We start from the raw sequence: 22,560 nt of genomic DNA, 5'->3' as shown, positions 1-22,560 counted from the left end.
ACATCGTGGGAGCAGGCTGAATAAATGTATTATCGCCAGTGTCAGGGTCAATGTTCTCACCGGCCCTGAGAAATTGCTCAGTGGCACATCGCTGTGTGTGTAGGGGCATAACGATCCATGGACCTGCGCGTTGCTATCATCCCAGCGATTACTATCCAGCAGGCTGGATAAATGTATAATCGGCGGCGTCAGGGCCAATGTTCTCATAGAGCACACTGGCCCTGTGTCACATGGCTGTGCTCGCTGTGTGCTGAGAAGGCTTGTGTAGGCCCCATAAGTGTGCATAAGCATGTCAATAAACCATTATATACATAACAATAAAACAAAAGTAGCATCAGTAATACTCACAGTACAGTATCTCATAGTCACCAGAGTTGGACATGATATATTTTCCATCCTTTGACCAGTCAAAATGTGTGATAAAACTAGAGTGACCCTATGATTAAATAAAAGAAATGACAATGGCAAAGGCTCCAAAATATCTGACAAAATAATTTACATTAGAACATTTTCCCATGTAATTGTTGCTCCTGAATATTATGTTTGTATTCTACGTGAAAATCCGTGAAACCAGCATTTAAACTCAGATGGGCAGTTCCTCAGCGTTCAGACAAATACAGAGCAAATTCAGCATCTGTGGCTTAGATCAAATTAGGTCACAATTGCACCACAGAAGACTGTGAAATTTGTGTTCATTGAAAGAGCTGCTTTTATTGTGCGTAAATGCAAAAGTAGTATTGTTTGCACATGACTGAAGATAGTGCAGCCTTCCTTTAGAATGTAAGCTCTCATGAGCAAGGCCCTCTTCCCTCATGTGCTTTTCATTGTCTTACTTAAACCATCATTGAAGACACTAAGGTCCTTATTCTGGTTGACTCGCACAGGCGCAGGTTCGAACCCTTGCGAATCAACAGAACCCGCCCTGCGAATGGTGGTACGCCTGCCCCCCCTTTGCACTCCGGGTTTGTTCGCCTGACATGCAAATGGATGTTTTACATAAACTTCCCTTATAGATCTCCAAAGTACTCCCTTTTCCTCAATAGGACTACAAATCCTTTGGTCCTTGTCTCAAATTCGAGTAGGTAGTGCATGAAAAACAGACGGGGTATCATCGCATGATATGTATTTAATTCAAACAAACACGATAAAAGGTCATACAATCTAAAATCTCTCAACACAGATACACCTTGAAAAAGGATCCAGAGAGGATCCGAAACGCATCGGTGAAAGTGACACACAGACTGCCCTGGAGGGAACTTGCCAACAGAGATGAATGCCGTATGTGACCGGGGATCCATATCTGCATTTTTCATGCCTGCTTGAACTGTTTATATTTGACAGTTCATTACCATCTGGAAATGACCCTTTCTTGAGCACCTGCATAATGTCACTTTATTGTGTGCCCATTTTACTGTGTTGAGAGATTTTAGATTGTATGACCGTTTATCATGTTTGTTTGAATTAAATACATTTTATGCGATGATACCCCATACCTCTGTTTTTCATGCACTACCTACTCGAATTTGAGACAAGGACCAAAGGATTTGTAGTCCTATTGAGGAAAAGGGAGTGCTTTGGAAATCTATAAGGGAAGTCATTTTTCCTATATCACAAGCACTGTTTGAAAAATTTAAAAGAAAAAGGATTTAAACTGCGCTTTTGAGGAAAGAATTACCACAATAAAATTTTGACAATTTATTGTCTAGTAAATAGCACATTAAAATATAGCATGAAAAACATAGTACACATCTAAAATACACTTAAAAATAGCATTTTACTTGGTGCAAGCCTTAGTAAAAAGTGTAACTCCACTCTGTATGACCTTTGAAAAATCTGGAAGTTACCCAGCGAAACGCATCAGTCTACAGCACCCCACTCCTTCCTTTCCATTGTAGACTGTGGAATACAAATTTTTTTCCAAACGGATACCTGAACCAGGACTCAAAGTGGACATCGCCAAAATTTGGGGTTATCTAAAGTCGACCTAAGGACAGTATACCATCTTCACGGGGACCACTTCAACTGCAGCAAGCAGCAGTGGCAGCTATCCTGGATACGTGAGTGTCAAAAACTCTCCCCCGTAAAAAAACACCTTGTCCATCGGAGTCCAGTAGGAACAGGATCCATTCAAAGAAGGATCAGTGGGGTGCCTTTTCCTAAAACTTCTACTCTCACCCATTCAGAGTGGAGTTACACTTTTTACTAAGGCTTGCACCAAGTAAAATGTTATTTTTAAGTGTATTTTAGATGTGTACTATGTTTTTCATGCTATATTTTAATGTGTTATTTACTAGGCAATAAATTGTCAAAATTTTATTGTGGTAATTCTTTCCTCAAAAGCGCAGTTTAAATCCTTTTTCTTTTTTGTCTGTACTTTAGTGATTGACTATCCCTAAATGAAACTGCTGCTAAATTTGAATGAAGCCCTAAGCAGCGCCTGGTAATTACCCTAGTGGTATTACGCATTCGTTTCCCTTTTTTCACTGGTTGAAAGATGGTTTCATTTCTACAGTATATCACTTTTGTCCATTTTGGGGCGTTTAAGAAAAACCCCTGAATATATCTTACCTAGCTGCTTGTCTTGTTTCTGCACTGTGGTGAACACTGCATTTTGTACCTACAGTGTATATTACACAAACATCCATTCGCATGCCAGTGGGAACCTCCCCCATATTTCGATGCCCCCCCCCCCCCGTTCGAAAAGGCTGGGAGCATATGTGAGTTTGCACGCTCCCAGTGTATACACATGCACAAAAAGTGCTGCTGCGCATGCACATACGCAAATCATCGGTCCCAGTGCGAATTTGCACCTGAGCGAGTCAACCAGAATAAGGGCCTAAATCCTGCGGTTTTCTACTTCGCTGATACTTATTCCAGTGTACTCTGCTGATGCAGCTATGGTATGTTCCCTGTACTTGTCCTCTATTGGATTCAACTGTAAGTCACTGTTTTGCTTATTTGTTTATGTACTCTGTAATTGGACGCTGTGGATACCTTGTGGCGCCATATAAATAAAGTACAATAATATTAAGATGAATCTCTTACACAGTGGGGTGATGTGGTTATACCACATATCACTAAATAATGAAAAGTAAATCAGCTTCTGTAGAATATCAACTATGAAATCAGTCACATAGAGTAGAACACCATTGGTGTAAATCTGTAATATGACTGATTTCCTTACATATAAGACTATCTACTACTCCTACTGCAATGCTTTGGACACTGCGAAAGAATCGTACTTCCAATCTCTCATCTGTTCTCATGCCACCAACCCCAAACAACTTTTTAACACATTAAAGTCTCTTCTGTATCCTCCCTCTCCTCCCCCACCGGCTACCATCAGTGCACAAGAACTTGCCTCCTACTTTAAGGACAAGATTGATAACATCCAGGATGAAATGGTATGCTCCACTGCAGCCTCTAACCTACTTACTTCCCCACCTGGCACTTACTTTTAATGTGTGGGCTCAAATGAAGAGAAGTATCCACACTCTTCTTATCCTCCTACTCCACTACCTCTCCCCTTGGTCCTTTACCTACACAAGTCATTAAAATCTGCAATCTCTCTCTTCCTACAGGCACTTTTCCTTCTCTGTTCAAACATGCAGTGATTACTCCCATTCTGGAAAAAAGACAATTCTGACCCTAAAGGTGCGTACACACGGGGCAATATATTGCTCAGCAATCATATTGCTCAGTGTCCCGTTTTCATCTGCGACCGGGAGAAGAGGCAGTGGAAGTCGCTGGTCAGAGGACCATTTAGGGGCTAAAAACGGGAGCGCGCACCCGGCGGTTTATGGCTGGTGCACACTCCAATCACTGGCAATATGGTCACTCAGCGTGTGTACGCACCGTAACTCTCTCTAACTTCCGTCCTATCTCTCAGCTCCGATGCCTCTCCAAGCTACTCGAGAGACTTGTCTACTCTCGCCTCACACACTTTCTTAACGCTCTCACTCTATAGATCAGTCAGGCTTTCGTTCTCAACACTCCACTGAGACAGCACTGACTAAAGTGTTGAATGATCTGGTCACTGCTAAGTCTAAAGGCTATTACCCACTACTCATTCTTCTAGATCTCTCTGCTGCATTTGACACTGTTGATCACACTCTTCTCATACAAACACTACAATCCCTAGGTCTTAATGATACAGTCCTCTCCTGGTTCTCACCCTACCTATCTGATCGCTCTTTCAGTGTCCGCTTCTCTGACTCTACCTCCTCTTCACTACCTCTGTCAGTTGGAGTTCCTCAAGGCTCAGTTTTAGGTCCTCTGCTTTTCTCAATCTATACCTCAACTCTTGGCAAACTAATCAGCTCTTTCGGATATCAGTATCACTTGTATGCGGACGATACTCAAATCTATCTATCAACCCCAGAGTTGTCACCAGTGGTTGTGGGCCAAGTCTCTGAATGCCTCTCAACCATCTCATCTTGGATGTCTTCTCACCACCTCAAACTCAATGTTTCCAAAACGGAATTAATTACATTCCACCAGCCAAGACCAGTTACCATCCTAATATTTCCATTACTGTTGACAACTCGACAATTTACCCTACCCCATAAGCTCATTGACTAGGGGTCATCCTTGACACTGAACTGTCCTTTGATCCCCACATTCATTCTGTTTCAATCATGTTACATGCATCTAAAAATCATATGCAAAATACAACCCTATCTTACACAAGACACTGCTAAATATCTAATCCATGCACTCATTATATCCCGCATGGATTATTGCGATAGTCTCCTAACTGGTCTTCCCAAGAATAGACTCTCACCACTGCAATCCAGTCAACATGCTGCCGCTAGGCTGACCTCCCTAGCAAGGCGCTCATCGTCTGCTGATCCGCTCTGCCATTCCCTCCATTGGTTGCCTGTAACTTACCGTATTCAATATAAAATACTCACATATAAAGCTGTTAACCATACTGCACCAGCATATATCTCTTTACTTATCTCAAAATATCTCCCAACTGGACCACTCCTCGCTGCACAAGATCTGCGTCTCTCTTCTGCACGTATCACTAGCTCCCATAGGACTTTCATCGGGCTGCTCATATCCTATGGAATGCCCTTCCATGCACAATAAGACTGTCCGCTAGCCTCCAAACCTTCAAGCGTTTCCTGAAAACTCACCTCTTCAGGCAAGCCTATCATATGTAAGTACCACAAGTAAAAAACCCTCTTAGGCACTTATATTATATAGCTTTTCTTTTGGACTTGCAACTTGGTGGGACTGCTATGCTATTTCTGGTGCCTGTCCTTGTGTTCACCTCCTATGTCCCTATAGATTGTAAGCTTGCAGCAGGGCTCTCCTACCTCCAAGTCTGTCTGTTGTTACCCAGTTTGTTTATCTCTGTCTACAATTATATAGCGCAGCAGATTCCGTTGCTGTAACTGTAAATAAATAATAGGTATGAGACTGTGAGCATGGTCTCTCACCACACACTTTCCATATCGCAAGTAGCGCTGTACTCGCTCAGACACGAAGCTATCGCCTTCTCCCTCTTCTTGAGAACTGTCTTTTTCCTCTAAAGAGCCATCTCTTGAATAATCCCCCTTGCGTTCTCTCTGGCCTGTGCTGTATATGTAGATGACGTTATCATGGGATCCAATAGCTAGGAAATTTCCATCTGTAAAATAGAGTGGGTTAGGAGAACTACTGCGTCTGTATGTACACTACAGTGCTCTGTAACGTACAATGACGATGAAATATGAGGCATATTGTGCACTGACAGAGAAGGCCTTTCCTCAAAGCTGAACTCTCCTCTCACCTGGAGAATATCTGACCACAGATAGCTGCTCATTGCCATCAGAGTGCACAGACAGAATACTGTGAGACTGCATGTCCAGGACCAGCCACCTGCAAAGGAGAGACATCTGACTCTGTGATAGACAATAAAGAGAAGGGAGTAGGTGAGAGAGGACACCACCAGATATGGAAACAGTGAAAGAAAACAATATTTTAGGGAATGACACCCATACACAGTGCGATGCCCACCATGCATTTTAAACTAGATGGTATCGTATCTAGTTCAAAACGTATGCAATGTGCCAAAGCACCATGTGTTTTATACTAGATGCAATGCAATCTAGTTCAAAAAGTACGGGCAGCACATACTTTATGTGCTGTGGGATGTGCGCAGGAGCGAGCATCCCATCATACCCGTACATCGGACATGTATGGGCAACTTAAGAGCAGTAAAGCAAAGCAGACAGAAGCAGCTGAGAGCAGATCTTATAAATAAAGGGCAGCAATGGAAAGATGAAGAAAAGCATGAAGGAGAAAATGTATGAACAAATAAAATTTTTCTTCTTACTTTCCTGTGCTCAGACCCACACATGCTTCTCTGCCACTGGGGTGGAAATCTGCACACAAACCATGATCCTATGACAACAGAAAAATAATGAAGTCTGTCCATCTCTTACCACATCTATATATCCATATTTTACATAATTTGGCATAATGTGTAGAAACTATCACTGACATTTCCACCAATATTGGTAGCTCCCAGTCTGCTAACATCATTATTGTAATTCCAGCTAATATTCACAATGGCAGAACAGCTCTGTGTCCAGACAGCCTCTAGTCTACACCTACTGTTCACATCAGTGCAAGAGCAACCTCTAACTTCTCAGTACCATACACTGCATCCATCCTTCAATCAAGCTGCGAGGTATTCACCTATATTCATTCAAATCTTACTTACAAGTATTATTAAACCCATTCAGCACCTATGAACCGCCACAGGCAGAGCATTCCACCAAACTAAAAACGCTATCTCTATTATTTAAAAATGACTTTATGGGTGAGATTTAATAGGATTAGAAATTCTGAAAGATTTGGGATGAAATCTCCAGGGTTTTTTAAAGCGGCAATCATTTACACTGCAAAACCAGTTTGATTTTGAATGATTGCCGCTTTAAAAAAACCCTGGAGATTTCATCCCAAATCTCTCACTTTCTGAATCTCTCATCCTATTAAATCTCACCCATTGAGACTTATCTTTCTGACATGTTAATTTGTATGTGTGCCAATTTTTTTACCATTGCCTTTTCAGTTGAGTATGCGGGCAGCACTGAGGTCATGGGTTAGATTCCCACCATGGCCCTAACAATGTGGAGTTTGTATGTTCATCCCATGCATGTGTGCGTTTTGTGTGGGTACTACAGTTTCCTCCCACACTCCAAAAATTTACTGGTAGGTTAATTGGCTCCAAACAAATTGACCATAACGTGAATGTGTGTGGGTACATGTGGTAGGGAATATAGGGCCTGATTCTGCATGGACGGCAAAAGCAAAATATTTCTCAAATGGACAAAAACCCATGCTGCACTGCGACATGTGCAGAGAGTAAGAGTATTATATTCTCCCACCGTATGAAATAACGCCTGTCGGCACATGTCGTGTCAACATGGACACCGAAACGTACTACCGCGTTCCCTCGCATGGCTCTCCATGCTTCGGGCATGGTATGCTCGGCACACTATTTTATTCTCCCACCATGCCCTAGTGGATGGTAGGGCATGAAATACCGCCTGTCAGCACATGTCGTGTCGACACCGAAATGTATCACTGCAGCCGGCTCGCCATGCTTCGGGCACACTATTCTATTCTCCCACCATGGCCTAATGGATGTAGGGCATGAAATACCGCCTGTCGGCACATGTTGGCTAAAAAAAAAAAGTAAAAAACCCCCATATCAATCTTTTTCACTGTCGACCTTCCCCATGTGAACCTAATGACCCTGTCGACCTAACCCATGTTGACTTTAAGTCATGTCAACCTTCCCATATGTTGACCTTAAGTCATGTGGACCTAATGGTAATGACCTAATGCTTGTCGAACTACTTGCTGGTGACCCAATAACCGTATCCTGATGTAACGTGCAGAGTTAGATATGGGTGTTATATTGTTTCTGTGCAGGGTAAATACTGGCTGCTTCATTTTTACATTGCAATATAGATCAGTTTGAAGTACACCCCCCACCCAAATCTAACTTTCTCTGCACATGTTACATCAGTCCCACCTGCAGTGCAATGGTTTTGTCCATTAGAGTGAATTTGCCTTTGCGAGTGAACCAGAATAACTCCCTTAATTTGTTTTTGTGGTGTCTTTGTAATGCAAAACACAACTCTAAATGTATGTTCTTGCCTGTTGTCTTCATACTGTGCAGGTCATGCCCAACTATCACTTGCCAATGCTGATGTTATTCCATATTGGGGTCTGTCTTATTAATGTTTATGTTTATTTCCTTTCAAAGCAACTAAAGTTAATTAAATGCACATACAATTTTTTTTTCCAGTATTGAGTTTTGTATTGAGACATGTTCTTGCCCTGTTTTTCGAGCAAAAATCTGTGCACACTAGTAATCCAGCATCTCCATTTTACATGGAACACACCCTTAAATCTATTGCTGCTGTTTTCAAACAATGTGGGTCATTTATGGATCAGAAAAACACTGCAGCAGATATTTATATTGGCAAATGCACCTTCTCCCTCCCAGACACAGTCTGGAGCATGGCCCACTGAGCTTTCGGAATTACGTCAGTGCCAGCACTTAAGGGTAATGTTCTGTGGCAGAAACGAGCATGTTGACAAAAGTAAAGATGTTATCTCAAACTCTTATATTAAATTACTCATTGAAGTCGCATATATATATATATATATATATATATATATATACTTTAAATAACTCATTAGAAGATACAGGACTATATTTCTTTGCACCTTTTTAATTAGATTGTTTTATGTTTGTATATTCTTGCATTTCTACTATTAAAGGGACTCTAATAGTGCAAATTAATCTAGATGTCAAAGTGCAGTTACACCATCGCAGCAGTTTTGCAAAAGTCAGTATTTTTTCAGTACATAAAAATGCTTTCTGGACATCTGCTGAAACTTGTTTTTAGCCAACTTCTGCTGACATAAAGGGAAGAAATATGTCCACTTTTATTTAATGATTATTAGTGCAACGCTATCCCTGGTCTGCAAATCCTGATGCAACTGTCAAACCAAACTTTTTTTGAATCCCAGCAACCTCGAGTATCCGCAGTTTTTCAAGGAACCCTCAATCCATAAGTTTCTTATTGATATATCAAATGATATAAATAATGTCGGTAAACGTTGCTTAACTGCCATTCTAATGGGTTCTTTTTTGTGATGGTAGACATAGTTGTGGTTCTATTTGTCCAAATATTTTATGATTGGAAGCCACTAGCATTGTTTTTTCCTATCAGCTTGACCATAAATAATTGGTTTTGGTCCTGGACCACCAATCTGTGGCATTCCTCCAAGTGTATTGAGGCACCCCAGGGTGTCTAGGCACACAGGGGAAGATGCATTAAACCTGATGAAGTGATATAGTGGCCAGTTATAATGCAGTCAGCTCCTACCTGTCATTTTTCAAACCCATTCATGAAGAGGGAAAAGAGAACTGGGAAATCTGCACAGGTTGGTGCAAGAGCACTTATATATATATATATATATATATATATATATATATATATATATATAGGCCCAAATGAGACAATATCACAAATCAAATTTAATAATGCAATCAGATAATAGGAAAAGGAAGATTGTCTTCTTGTTGGCGCAGCAAGAAGACAATTTCGGAGCCTTGTCCCTGCGCGTCATGGATATTACATCCCTGTGATACTGTAGGATCGCATTTTACAATGGAATCCTGGGCGGTAACATTCCGCCCAAATCGCATTATAAATGCGATCCATGATAAATGGGCCCCTTTTATCTAAACTAAGAAAGCTTATTTGTGGTGTCCGTTTAGGTCTGCATGACAAAAATTACATTTCCTAACCTTAAAAAGGATATATATATATATATATATATCTATATATATATATATACACAGCAGGGTTTCTCCTCCTCCAAGAAAAGTTGAAACGACACGTCACTGCAGCAAATGAACAATTCTTTATTAGAGCCTCAACGGCTCGTTTCGGGGCATCAGCCCCTTTCTCAAGAGGCAAACAGAATAGCTTACAAGCAGCAAGATGACACAGTATCACACATGTCTTTACCTTTTAAATGTTTCAAACAGGCGCCAAATCAGTTGCATTCACGTGGAAATCAGCACAGCTGCGCTCCGTCAGGCACCAGCCGATGACGCGTACGGCTCACACCCGCTGCGTCATCACCATAGTAACCCGACAAGCGTCCCGGCCTGACACTGACAGCGCGGCTCCCACCCGCGCTGCCATAGCAACAGGACGCTGCTCAGCTGATTGCCGCACACAATGAAATATCCTGTGTGAGCAATCGGCTGTCAGTTCTCTGCAGCCAGACAGACCTCAGCAGCTCACACCTGCTTAGTCAAGCCCCTGTCATCGAACTCACAGCCTATGCTCAAAACACAGTGATGCGCCTGTGTAATAAATACCTTCATATAGTAATTCATCAAAATCAAACATATTTTAACATGTTTTATATCACATAAATACATGAATAGAGAATGGTTCTTTGCTGTACATTTATTAATCAACAAAGCGAACTGAGAGAAACAAAAAATATATATCATAAACCCACAGATATTAACTGGATGGTTACTTCACAGAAGCTGGACCGGTACGCTTATATCACACCAAGTGGCTCTCACTCACCAGGATAGATAGTAGCTAATACCAGAGCAGCCAATGGAAACCATTCAGTTACAGCATCGTGGGCACCAGTACATCCATATAAATCAAAAACCATATTGTGAACGGAAAAACACCCAAAGTGATAGTGAATAATTATTCTATCACTTTGGGTGTTTTTCCGTTCACAATATGGTTTTTGATTTATATGGATGTACTGGTGCCCACGATGCTGTAACTGAATGGTTTCCATTGGCTGCTCTGGTATTAGCTACTATCTATCCTGGTGAGTGAGAGCCACTTGGTGTGATATAAGCGTACCGGTCCAGCTTCTGTGAAGTAACCATCCAGTTAATATCTGTGGGTTTATGATATATATTTTTTGTTTCTCTCAGTTCGCTTTGTTGATTAATAAATGTACAGCAAAGAACCATTCTCTATTCATGTATTTATGTGATATAAAACATGTTAAAATATGTTTGATTTTGATGAATTACTATATGAAGGTATTTATTACACAGGCGCATCACTGTGTTTTGAGCATAGGCTGTGAGTTCGATGACAGGGGCTTGACTAAGCAGGTGTGAGCTGCTGAGGTCTGTCTGGCTGCAGAGAACTGACAGCCGATTGCTCACACAGGATATTTCATTGTGTGCGGCAATCAGCTGAGCAGCGTCCTGTTGCTATGGCAGCGCGGGTGGGAGCCGCGCTGTCAGTGTCAGGCCGGGACGCTTGTCGGGTTACTATGGTGATGACGCAGCGGGTGTGAGCCGTACGCGTCATCGGCCGGTGCCTGACGGAGCGCAGCTGTGCTGATTTCCACGTGAATGCAACTGATTTGGCGCCTGTTTGAAACATTTAAAAGGTAAAGACATGTGTGATACTGTGTCATCTTGCTGCTTGTAAGCTATTCTGTTTGCCTCTTGAGAAAGGGGCTGATGCCCCGAAACGAGCCGTTGAGGCTCTAATAAAGAATTGTTCATTTGCTGCAGTGACGTGTCGTTTCAACTTTTCTTGGAGGAGGAGAAACCCTGCTGTGTATGTATTCTGGCAAAGGCACGCAGCCACATTTAAAGAACTTAAGGAGAGTGCTGGTCCGTTTACCCGCTTTTATATATATATATATATATAGATATATATATATACATACAGCGGGAGTAAGCGGCACTCAGAGACTGTAGAAAGTGGTGAAATCCAATAGGAATATTTATTCTCCATGTGCAGGTAACAAAACGTTTCGGAGCTCGCGAGTATTTCCCTTAAATCTGTATTTAAGCAGCTGTGCCTCACCTCCAGTATACATGCCCAGCTCAGGGTATGTTCATTACCATTCCAGATACACAGCTGCTTGTCATGCCCAGAAGTCAGGAAGATGTTCTGAGAGGGGTGTGTGGCCAATCCCCACAATTCATCAATGTGCCCCTGTAAAATGATAATATTCAGTACAAAATAGGAAAAAAATGTTTTAGTAATAGCACAGACGAATGGTGTAATGGTTAGCATTACTGCCTCACAGTGCTGAGGTCATGGGTTCTATCCCCACCATGGCCCTAACTGTGCGGAGTTTGTATATTCTCCCCGTGCTTGCGTGGGTTTACTCCGGGTACTCCAGTTTCCTCCCACAATCCAAAATATACTGGTAGGTAAATTGGCTCCCAACAAAAAAATAACCCAAGAATGAATATGTGTGCATGTATATGCATTAGGGAATATACTGTAGACTGTAAGATCCTCTGGGGCAGGGACTGATGTGAATGTTTCATAAAGCGCTGAGGTATATGTGTGCACTATATAAGAATGAATTAAGTCAATTTAACACAGATATTAATAAGACTCTCATAGGGATAGGAACAATATAGCTGGGTATTTAACACATCTGCCCCAAGCAAGATGGAAGATCTCCTGCACATACAGTACTGTCACAACAATTGGAGAACTCACAGGAATAGGGGATCACTGGCGGTAAGTACATTGTAGTCCTGGGTACAGCTAGTCTCTAACCACTTAACTGACATTTATTTAATAAAGTTTAAAATATATTGCAGTTTCCATAGGCATACATTGTAATGCAACTTACAACTATACATTAAAAAATACCCGTTCCAACACATAAGATCCCTGCATTACCAACCCCCACCACCCTAGCAGACCCTAGCATAAATATATCCCCTTTGCAGAGCCCCCTTCCTCCACCTCCCCTCTAGTTTCAGTGGACCCCAAGTTTACTACCCCCACTATTGGTTTAGGCACATGTGCCCTAGTGTTGTCCGCACAGCATTCTGGTGCATGATTTTGGGAATGCTGCTGGTGGTCACAGACCACAACATCACTCCAAGGGGGCTCAGCAGAATTAGGCCATCAGTTTTGCACATGTACAGAACAGATTTCCTCCATTAGACGAGGAGGAGGCAGCGGGATGGTACTGACGTATGGGATGGGAACTAGTCAGGAAACACAATCCTGGCTGCAGTCGCATCTCATACATTAGTACTAGGTGGTACTAACCCCCAGCCGCATTTTAAATCCAAAGAATCCTACATTGTCTGGGACCAGTTTGGGACCACATCTGTAGTATGATACAGGATTCTCATATGTCAAGAGTCGGGCATGTCACTTCTCTCTTGAACTACAGCCATGTTTTTGCATAGGTATTTCCTAAAATCATACAAATGTACTATTCAAACCTGTATAATTGGGGTGAATCCCTGTTCCAGAGACCCTTTCAATAATGCATTCTTCGCTGTACCAACCAACAGTTCTCCTCCAATGCCCTCTGCAATGGAACGCACAGCCCCAAACTGCTCAGGAATCTGTATAGGACAATGGAGAAATGTGATTGAGCAAACTGCTACTAAAACACTCTTCCAGCATAACGCAATCTGGCCATGACGCATGGAAACATTACCAAGTACATGATAGGTTTGGACATAGCAATCATTACTTGGATGGGTCTATGTGGGTGTACGATATACTTTCATGAAGATTTCTTCAATCTACTTATAGCCACGCCCCATTTCTTTAAAAAAATATATGTATTTGTGACCCCTAGTTCTGACACTTTCTTAATTGTGCTAAGTTGTGTCATGTTTTCTCATGACCATCTGCCTACTGGGGACACTGCTGCATTTATGCCATTGGCAAATATTTTTTGGTGTTTAAATAAGAAAGCGATGGCAGCGGTACTACTTCTAATTACAAACATACAAAGGGGATCATTACAAATATACCGTGTCTACCCCGCAGCTATTCTTTCACGCTGACTGATTAGTTATCTGCGGGAAGCCTGTGCACTGATACCCAGGAGACAGGGATTTTCCCCTGATTCTGTGTTAGCTGCACCCCTCTGCAGTAACGTGTGGGGAGCTCCATTAGATTACAAATTGTATCAGAGGGTTTAATGCATTTACATATGTTTTACCATGCGGGAAAAAGGCTAATTCAGTAAATAAATGTGTTTTAAAATTCTGAGTCTGCTATCCATCACCTAACCTATATACTGTAAAGCAGGGGTGGCCAAACCGGTCCTCGAGATCTACCAACGGTCCATGTTTTCCACATCACCTAGCTGGTGCACAGCTGTAGTCAATACTAACGGTCACATTTTCAAACCTGCTGCATTCATTCCTACTATAGATCCACAGGTTGCCTGGAAAACATGCACCGTTGGTAGATCTTGACGACAGGTTTGGCCACCCCTGCTGTATAGGATTTGTGTAGAAAGTTATACAGTAAACCCTGTAGCTAATTGAATTCCCCCCAAAAATTAACCAAAATACATATATTCCAAACGCTGTTAAAAATAGGATAATGTTCACGCGCAAAACACTGAAAATGTTGGGTAATATAATACAGTCCCACCATATCCTGCTGATGGATGTTATACAGTCACTGTTGGGACTCTGTATTGCTGTGTAATATTATACAGTCCCACCATATCCTGCTCATGGATGTTATACTGGGAGTGTGGTATGGGGGTCCAAGAGTTGGGATTCCGATGGTCATTGGACCAACGTCGGAATCCCAACTGCCAGTACTCCAGCAGCGGGCGAGGAGCCATAGAAAGAGTGAACTGGAATAAGGCCCATAGTCTCACAATATCCATCTTATGAATGTTATACAGTCCCTGCTGGGATTCTGTGCTGCTGTGTAACATAATTTGGTGCCACAATATGCTGCTTATGCATGTATACGGTCACTGTTGGGACTGTCCAGGCCGTATTGTGACATATTACCTCACACTCCTTAAGCTGGCTCAGTGTCTCGCTCCATAACACCAAGCGTTTGTCCTTTCCTCCTGAACTGAGAACATGGCCCCCTCGGAGAGCAGTAAGCGAGGACACGCTACCATCATGTGCACGTGTGTGACGTACTATCTGGTATGTATCTGAGGAGGAATTAGACTATGGATAATGAGGTGAATACATCAACATCAACAGAAATTAAGGTACAGTGATAACAGTTCAATAGGTATAATCTCAATATTAAAGATTTTAATTTTTTTTTGTGTCGCTTCAACTGGATTATGGGCCTTATTCAGATCTGAGCTCAGTAGAAATGTGTTCGGAAAATGGGCAAAACCATGTGCACTGCAGGTGGGGCTGATGTAACATGAGAGAGTTAGATTTGTGAGAGTTATTTTGTTTCTGTGCAGGGTATATACTGGCTGCATTATTTTTACACTGCAATTTAGATTTCAGTTTGAACACACCCCACCCAAATGTAACTCTCTGTGCACATGTTACATCTGCCCCACTGCACATGGTTTTGCCCATTTTTCAAACACATTTGTACTGAGCTCAGATCTGAATAAGGCCCTTATGTGCGGATAGGAACAGCAGTTGTGGTGATAAAGAAATGGCTGTATACAGAACCCATACTATTGACGAGCAATCTGAAACTCTATAGGAGTAAGCACTGGGCTCCTTTCTATCTGTCACAAAGGCCACTCAATATTCAGTAATATGTTGAATTGACATATTTACTCAATAAATTAGAAATTATCTGCAAAAATATATTATCAGCCAAGCTATCGTCCACAAATATGCCAGCAAAGTAGGAAGTAGCTCAGAGACCCATGTATGGTACATCACTGGCTTATACAGACACACATATTTAGAACACAGTGCAGGCAGCACAAATGAATTGTAACCAACAGCAATGGAACAGAAACAGTTTTACTATTTATTATTCTTGAATCAAAGTTAATAATGGATTTCTAAAACAGGAGTTTCATGATCTATAGATAAATTAGACTAACCATGTATCATGTTCCTATTCCTTCTTAAAACAAGCTAGAATATTCCAGAACCCATAAAAAAAAGAAGCACAGTTTAGGGTCCGAGCAACAGATGAGAGTGTAAGCTACAAGAAGGTGTAGGGGACGGCGAGACAGTCTGCCATCTATCCTGCTTATCACTGCAACAGTGCAGGCAGAGATAAGAGTTTATTGGTGTACACATGGTGAGATTTTGGCAGAAGATTTTGACTAGATAGTCAAAATCAAATAGAAGGTTACCCAAAATCTCCTAGTGTTTCTCCTGCTTATACCCCTTTTACACCAAAAACCCTGGTCGGACCCTGGTCTTTGAATGCTGGAGTATCCAGGGTCTGACCCTGCTTTATACCCCATTTACACAGCACTTTGACCTGGGTCGGACCTGGGTCTGCACCATTTACACTGAACCTGGGTCAGCCCTGCCTTAAATAATATTTTATATATATATTTATAGAAAAATATATATATATATATATATAGAAATATATATATATATATATATATAGAAATATATAATATATAGAAATATAATATATATATATATATCAGGGCTGACCCAGGTTAAGTGGTTTTTTTTTTTTTTTTTTAAGGTGCTGGGGGTGCCGGAGGGTACCTGTCCTGCCTGCTGTGCTTGGTGTACCTGGGGGTACCGGGGTGCTGGGGGGTGCAAGGGGTGCTGAAGGTACCTGTCCTGTCTGCGGTCGGATCTCAGCGGAGAAGATGATGTGCGCCGTTGCTGTACCACCCCCCCCCTCCCCGGCAGACGGTCCCTGCGGCGTGCGGCGTATGGAGTGTCAGTGGCGGGGGTCCCTCTGGCGCATGGGAACTAGTACTAGTTCCTATGCGCTGGAGGGACCGCCGATACTGACACTCCATACGCCGCAGGGACCGGCTGCCGGATGCGGGGGGGGGGGGGGGGGGGGGGGGGTGATACAGCAGCGGCGCACATCATCTTCTCCGCTGAGATCCGACCGCAGGCAGGACAGGTACCCCCAGCACCCCTAGCAACCCCGTACCCCCAGCACAGCAGGCTGACAGGTACCCCCCTCTCCTCAGCAGCCGCAGGGACCCCCCTCCTCCCGCAGCAGCTGGGAACATCTTCCCCAGCGCTGCACGCTGTGGACCCGCTGCGGGTGCCTGCACCCGCAGCGGGACCATTTACACCGACATTTACACGGGTCCTATCCGTGTTCTACCCAGGTCAGGACCTGGGTAGAGGACCCGTGTAAATGGAAACGGATACCCCCCATTTACACCGCCGCGGATCCGGGTCTGACCCGCCGCTGACCCGGATTTTTCGGCGGTGTAAAAGGGGTATTAGATACAAATGCATCAATACCAATGACGTATCGGTATCTAAGATACTGATAAGTCAATATCTCCTAGCATAGATAGACTGTGCAGGCAAAGCAATTTTGACTAGATCACAGACTATTATTATTTAGACAAAATCGCTTCGACAAAAACTTCAGTGCAACTTGTCAAAATTGCTTAGTCATGGCTTTTGATTTAGCTGTAGATCACTCTAAAGCAGGGCTGGGCAACACCGGCCCTCCAGATGTTGATGAACTACACATCCCAGCATGCCTTGCATCAGTTTCAGCATGGCCACATAGCAAAACTAATGCAAAGCATCCTGGGATGTGTAGTTCATTAACATCTGGAGGGCCGGTGTTGCCCAGCCCTGCTATGGAGGCTCTAGAACCTCAGAGCTCTGTGCAGCTGTTTAAACATGTGGAGAATAAATTTGCCCTGATTACATTTGTGGACCTACAGACTGACTGCTCTTTGTCCTCCTCGTGTCACAATTTGTACCTGCAGATTTGTTAGCTTTGTTAACGCTCAGTTTTCCATCTACAGATGGGGCCAAATGTAATAGGGTGATAGAATCACAAAGTGAGAGCTTTGGAGAGCGGTCCCATTTTTTTTTAAAGCGGCAATCATTAACATAGCAAAACCAGGTTGATTTTGCCATGTAATTGATTGCTGCTTTAAAAAAAAAAAAAAAAAAAAAAAGGAAAAATCTTCCACCTTCTGATTCTCCCACCCTATTACATTTGGCGAGTGATGCCTCCATTTAAACACCTTTGCATACACTCAATAGGTTGGAAAAGCAACATTTCCAAACTATGGATCTGATTCCGATGTAGTTGAAGATGATATCACTGCTGCATCCTTGGAAGTAGCAGCGATGCACTAGTCTTGTAATAGGAGGAATCTGATACAAGTAGTCACTTTCTGCTTGCATTAGTAATCTGTACGGCATCCTAGAATGTGGCATTGGATCACCTGTAACATCGGCTGTCTGCCTGACCCATGGAAATGCACAAGCCAGCCGCTGCAGCTCCCACCAAGAATCCATGAAATCTCAACTTCCTCGACACTCCCCCCAAAATGGAGGCAACACGCCTTTGTTGTGGGACCCCATCCCCCAGATGACAGCAGCCTGTCAATCACTGACAGTATGCAACCGATCTGCTACAGAACCGCACCTCCAACCACATCTAAATCACTCCATTCTGGCCCAGAACATTGATGGTGGTCTTGCCCCATTATTGGGTCTTTTTGAGAACAAGTATGGGATCTGGGTTTGCAGATCACAGGTATGTCTCTGGCGCACTCGAGTCTCCGAGTACAATACGTTAACAAACATCAAGACAATCTATGATTGCCAAAAACTGGAACTTTACAGTGCCTACCTGATTAACAATCCTCCACGGTCGAGTTTATTTTGCGACCTCAAAGGAATAAATCTTGAACTTGCAAAATGACACCATGGCTGCCTTTGATAAAGTATGGTACCACCTCCTGCTGGTCTCTGCTAATGTATTTTCTTTCATTCTCTCTAACCCCAAACCCCCCCCCCCCCCTCCTCTTGTTTTGTCACCTTGGTGTTTCTATATTATTTATTTTATACTAACCTAGCAACATCCATTTGTAATGATTGGTTAACCCTTTTGGCGCGGGTCTTCTGGTGGCATACATTTTTTGATGCTTTCATCGTCTGTTTATATGTTTTTGTTCTTTCATTTTACATGTGCCCTGCTGGCATAATATGTGTACTGTTCTTTGGTACTGCTAATGTGTATACCAGGGATGGGGAACCTTCGGCCCTCCAGATGTTGTTAAAGTATGCTGGGATGTGTAGTTCAACAACAGCTGGAAGGTTCCCTATCTTTGGTGTATACCTATCATATGATGTATCTGCCTTTCGATGACAACAATAAAAAAAACATTCTTTAAAAAAAAAAAAAAGAGATTTTGACAAAGAAAAACATATGTTTTGACAAGGTTGTGAATGCTTGGACTACATAATCATTGGTTACTGTGACAGAGGAAACTAAAGCAAACATGAACAGAACATTTACAGCTCAAATGCACAAGGCTGTTGTATTCTCTAGTATAAATCTCTGTGTTACTTTGCATATACATGCTAGCTCACCTTTTGCACCTCTCCCCAATGTCCTTGTGTCTGCTGCACTTCTGCCCCAGGTTAGTATCTGACCCTCTGAGTCTCCAGTGAGGACATCACCAGTTCGATCAAACAGCAAACACTGCACATATCGGGGCTTTTTGTACTTCTAAAGGGATCAAAAAAATACAAACACCTGAGATACAGTAGACCTTAAAAGTGGACAGTTTGGGAATCTGAATCTTCAAATCCACATTAATTATTAATAACTAGGTGATTCATCGCGCCCTACGGGCGCTCTTCACACCGTCGTAAGGGGCTGCGCCCCCTTAATTTGTGAACATTTGTATATGAGAAAGATGGTTAGAATTGTATGAAAGATGCCTGTATTGCAACTTGAGTTATAGGTGAAATGTGTTAAATAGAGAGCATATGATGTGGAGGGGTGTGTGTATTGTTTTGTTTAATTAAAAAGCGGTTACAGAGTAAGATGTACATTGATAGTGTGGATGGTACAGTGACATTTGTGGGTGTGGGGGGGGGGGGCTGTGTGTGCATGTTGTTTAGGTGTGTGTGTGTGTGTGTGCAATAGTATAGTAGGGTGTTTTTGAGTCAGCGGCTCCCCACTGGCGGAGGTCACGACACAGGAAAACAGGAGGCTGGGTAGTTATAGGGGTGTGTGGACATAAGGGGGACTAAAGAGGAGGGTGGGAGATACTGTGCAGCTTCTGCCAGTGGGTGAGGGTCCAGTGTGGCAGTACAGGAGTACAGGATGGTGGCCCTGAGTCAGTGTCTCCTCCTACTGGGTGGGAGTTCAGGTACATGAGAGCAGGAGGCTGGGCTATGAGGCATGATAGGGGCATGTGGGCAACACAGCGTCAGCGACTCCCAAGTGGTGGAAGTTACGGTTCAGGAGAGCAGGAAGCTGGGTAGTGATAGGGGTGTGTGAGTATACGGGGGACTAAAGAGGGGCTTAGGGGTGCCGTGAATTGTGGGAGGGGCGTGGGGGGTGCCGTGAATCAAGGGAGGGAGGGGGCGCAGGTGTCCGCGAATCGCGGGAGAGGGTGGGGGTCCGCAAAGCGTGGGAGGGGGGCGTGAATTGCGGGAGGGGGGGTTGCGAATTGCGGGAGGGGGGTGTGTGCGGGGGGTGACGTGAATCGTGGGAGGGGGCGTGAATCGTGGGGGGGGGTGCGCGGGGGGTCCGTGAATTGCGGGAGGGGGGGGGCACGGGCGAGATAAATCACCTAGTTGGTTATATATTCTTGTAGAAGGATGGTAGGATGTTGCTGTCATTCAGAATGCATTTACATAAACAGTAATAGTAGCAGTAAAAGATCTGACTTAAAACACCTACAGTAAAACAGAACAGGTGTTATATATTATACAAAGAATTGGTTGATGATGTGTAGGTTGATTTGCACATAGTTGTCACTGTAAAAAAATTGCTACAAAAAAAATCAACACAGAAAGGTCAACACATGTAAATGTTGACATAAGTGTGGCACTTCATTGGTGTCCATGTCGACACATGAGAATGAATATGAAAACATTCAAAAAAGAAAAATAAATCTTCAAAAACTCATGTCAACCTTTTTCATTGTCGACCATAGCCGTGTCAGTGTTTTGCATGTGCCATTTAATCCTGGGGTTGCCGTGAATCGCGAGCGGGGGGTGGGGGGGGGGGGGGAGGAGGTGAGGTGTGTCCGCGAATCATGGGAGGAGAGGTGTGAATGCCGCGAATCGTGGGAGGGGGGACGCGGGGGGTTGCAGTGAATCGTGGGAGGGTGGGTCGCAGGGGCGGGGGGTTTCCGCAATGACAGGGGGAATCGCGGTAGGGGGGGTCGCGGGGGGTGGGGGGTACCGCGAGGAAGGGGGGGCCTGGGGGGTTGGCACAAATCGTGGGAGGGGGGGGTCGCGGGGTGCCACGAATCGCAGGAGGGGGTGTGTCACGGGGTGGGGCCGCAAATCGTGGGAGTCGCCGCGAATTGGGGGGGGTGTGCTGTGAATCGCGGGAGGGGGGTCGCCGGGGGGTGCCGCGAATCGCCACAAGAAAAAATCAACACAGAAAGGTCAACACATGTAAATGTTGACATAAGTGTGGCATTTCATTGGTGTCCATGTCGACACATGAGAATAAATATGAAAACATTGAAAAAGTGAAAAATAAATCTTCAAAAACTCATGTCAACCTTTTTCATTGTCGACCATAGCCATGTCAGTGTTTTGCATGTGCCATTTAATCATGGGGTTGCCGTGAATGGGGGGGAGGGACACATTGCTCTGTTTCTGGACTTTCTTCTTAATTTATGGATTACCATCACCTGTGCTTAAACACCTTTCTTATCAATTACCCTGTTTAAAACAGGTGATGACAATCATAAATTAAGATGGAAGTCCACAAACAGAGCATTCTGTCCCTCCTGGAGAGGGTCGTGTTGGGAGGTATGGAGGTGTGGGGCGCTCACCTGGTGTGTCTGGTGTGTAGCTGTGTCTTTACTGTGTAACATGGAGAGGCAGAGGGAGTGTGGCACTGTCTGTGGGCTCACTGGTCTGGTTCTCTGTCGTGTGAGTCAGTCATGTGAGTCAGAGGCTCCACCCAGCGTTACAGCTTCAGACACACTTTGAGTGACAGATGTAGCCAAATATATAAGAGATGAGGAAGGACTTCAGAAACTAGACATGTACAGCTTAGAGTACAGAATGGTTCAAGGCGATTCAAACAAAGCAAATTCACTAATATTGGGGGTTATTCAGACCTGATCAATGTTGTGCGAATTCGCAATCCTATCAATTATCTAACAACTTCACTTGTGTACAGATCATGGCGCATATGCGCAACACTAAACTGCGACAAAAACAGCAATGAATCTAGCCGTGATCCCCTCACAGTTTGTGTTTGCGGCTGGAAACCTGACGTTTTCTGGGAGTATTAGAAAAAGCGCAGGCTTGTCCAGGCATTTTAATGTAGGGTGTGTGACGTCAGTTCTGGCCTTGATCAGCCTGTCTCTGTCGCAGAGTTGTGGAAGGGTCAAAGGTACGCACAAAATCATTGATAGTGAGTTCAGAATAGATTTGCAGATCTGTGATCCATTCCCAGATCATTCCCAGACTTGTACAGGGTGGTATTTTACCCTGTCTGGCCAGCGGCTATCTGAATGCAGTCCTCAGCAAATTTGTACTACAGCAACCAGCTCTGAATTAGGCCCATAGTTCAGGAGGGCAGTATTTTTTTAAAATCAGCGGAGCTCGAGAACAAGTGTACTCACTTG

At 43.5% G+C, this 22,560-nt stretch overlaps 1 protein-coding gene across 1 annotated transcript in view; it reads right to left on the bottom strand.

Annotated features, from left to right (window-relative positions):
- EML3 (EMAP like 3) overlaps positions 1-22,560 on the bottom strand; it is an 89,411-nt gene that overhangs the window by 5,173 nt on the left and 61,678 nt on the right. The window contains exons 13-20 of the mRNA XM_083164814.1: positions 19,322-19,460; positions 14,837-14,988; positions 13,289-13,414; positions 11,895-12,026; positions 6,326-6,393; positions 5,780-5,868; positions 5,448-5,638; positions 349-436 (exon numbers count right to left, since the gene is read on the bottom strand). Of these exons, the coding sequence (XP_083020940.1) occupies positions 349-436; positions 5,448-5,638; positions 5,780-5,868; positions 6,326-6,393; positions 11,895-12,026; positions 13,289-13,414; positions 14,837-14,988; positions 19,322-19,460 (985 nt within the window). The remainder of the gene's footprint in view (positions 1-348; positions 437-5,447; positions 5,639-5,779; positions 5,869-6,325; positions 6,394-11,894; positions 12,027-13,288; positions 13,415-14,836; positions 14,989-19,321; positions 19,461-22,560) is intronic.

Source organism: Crinia signifera, chromosome 11 (assembly GCF_055691185.1).
Source record: "Crinia signifera chromosome 11, ASM5569118v1, whole genome shotgun sequence".
NCBI lineage: Eukaryota > Metazoa > Chordata > Amphibia > Anura > Myobatrachidae > Crinia > Crinia signifera.
Note: the sequence above shows the minus strand (reverse complement) of the source record. Positions and strands in the feature narration are given on the sequence as shown.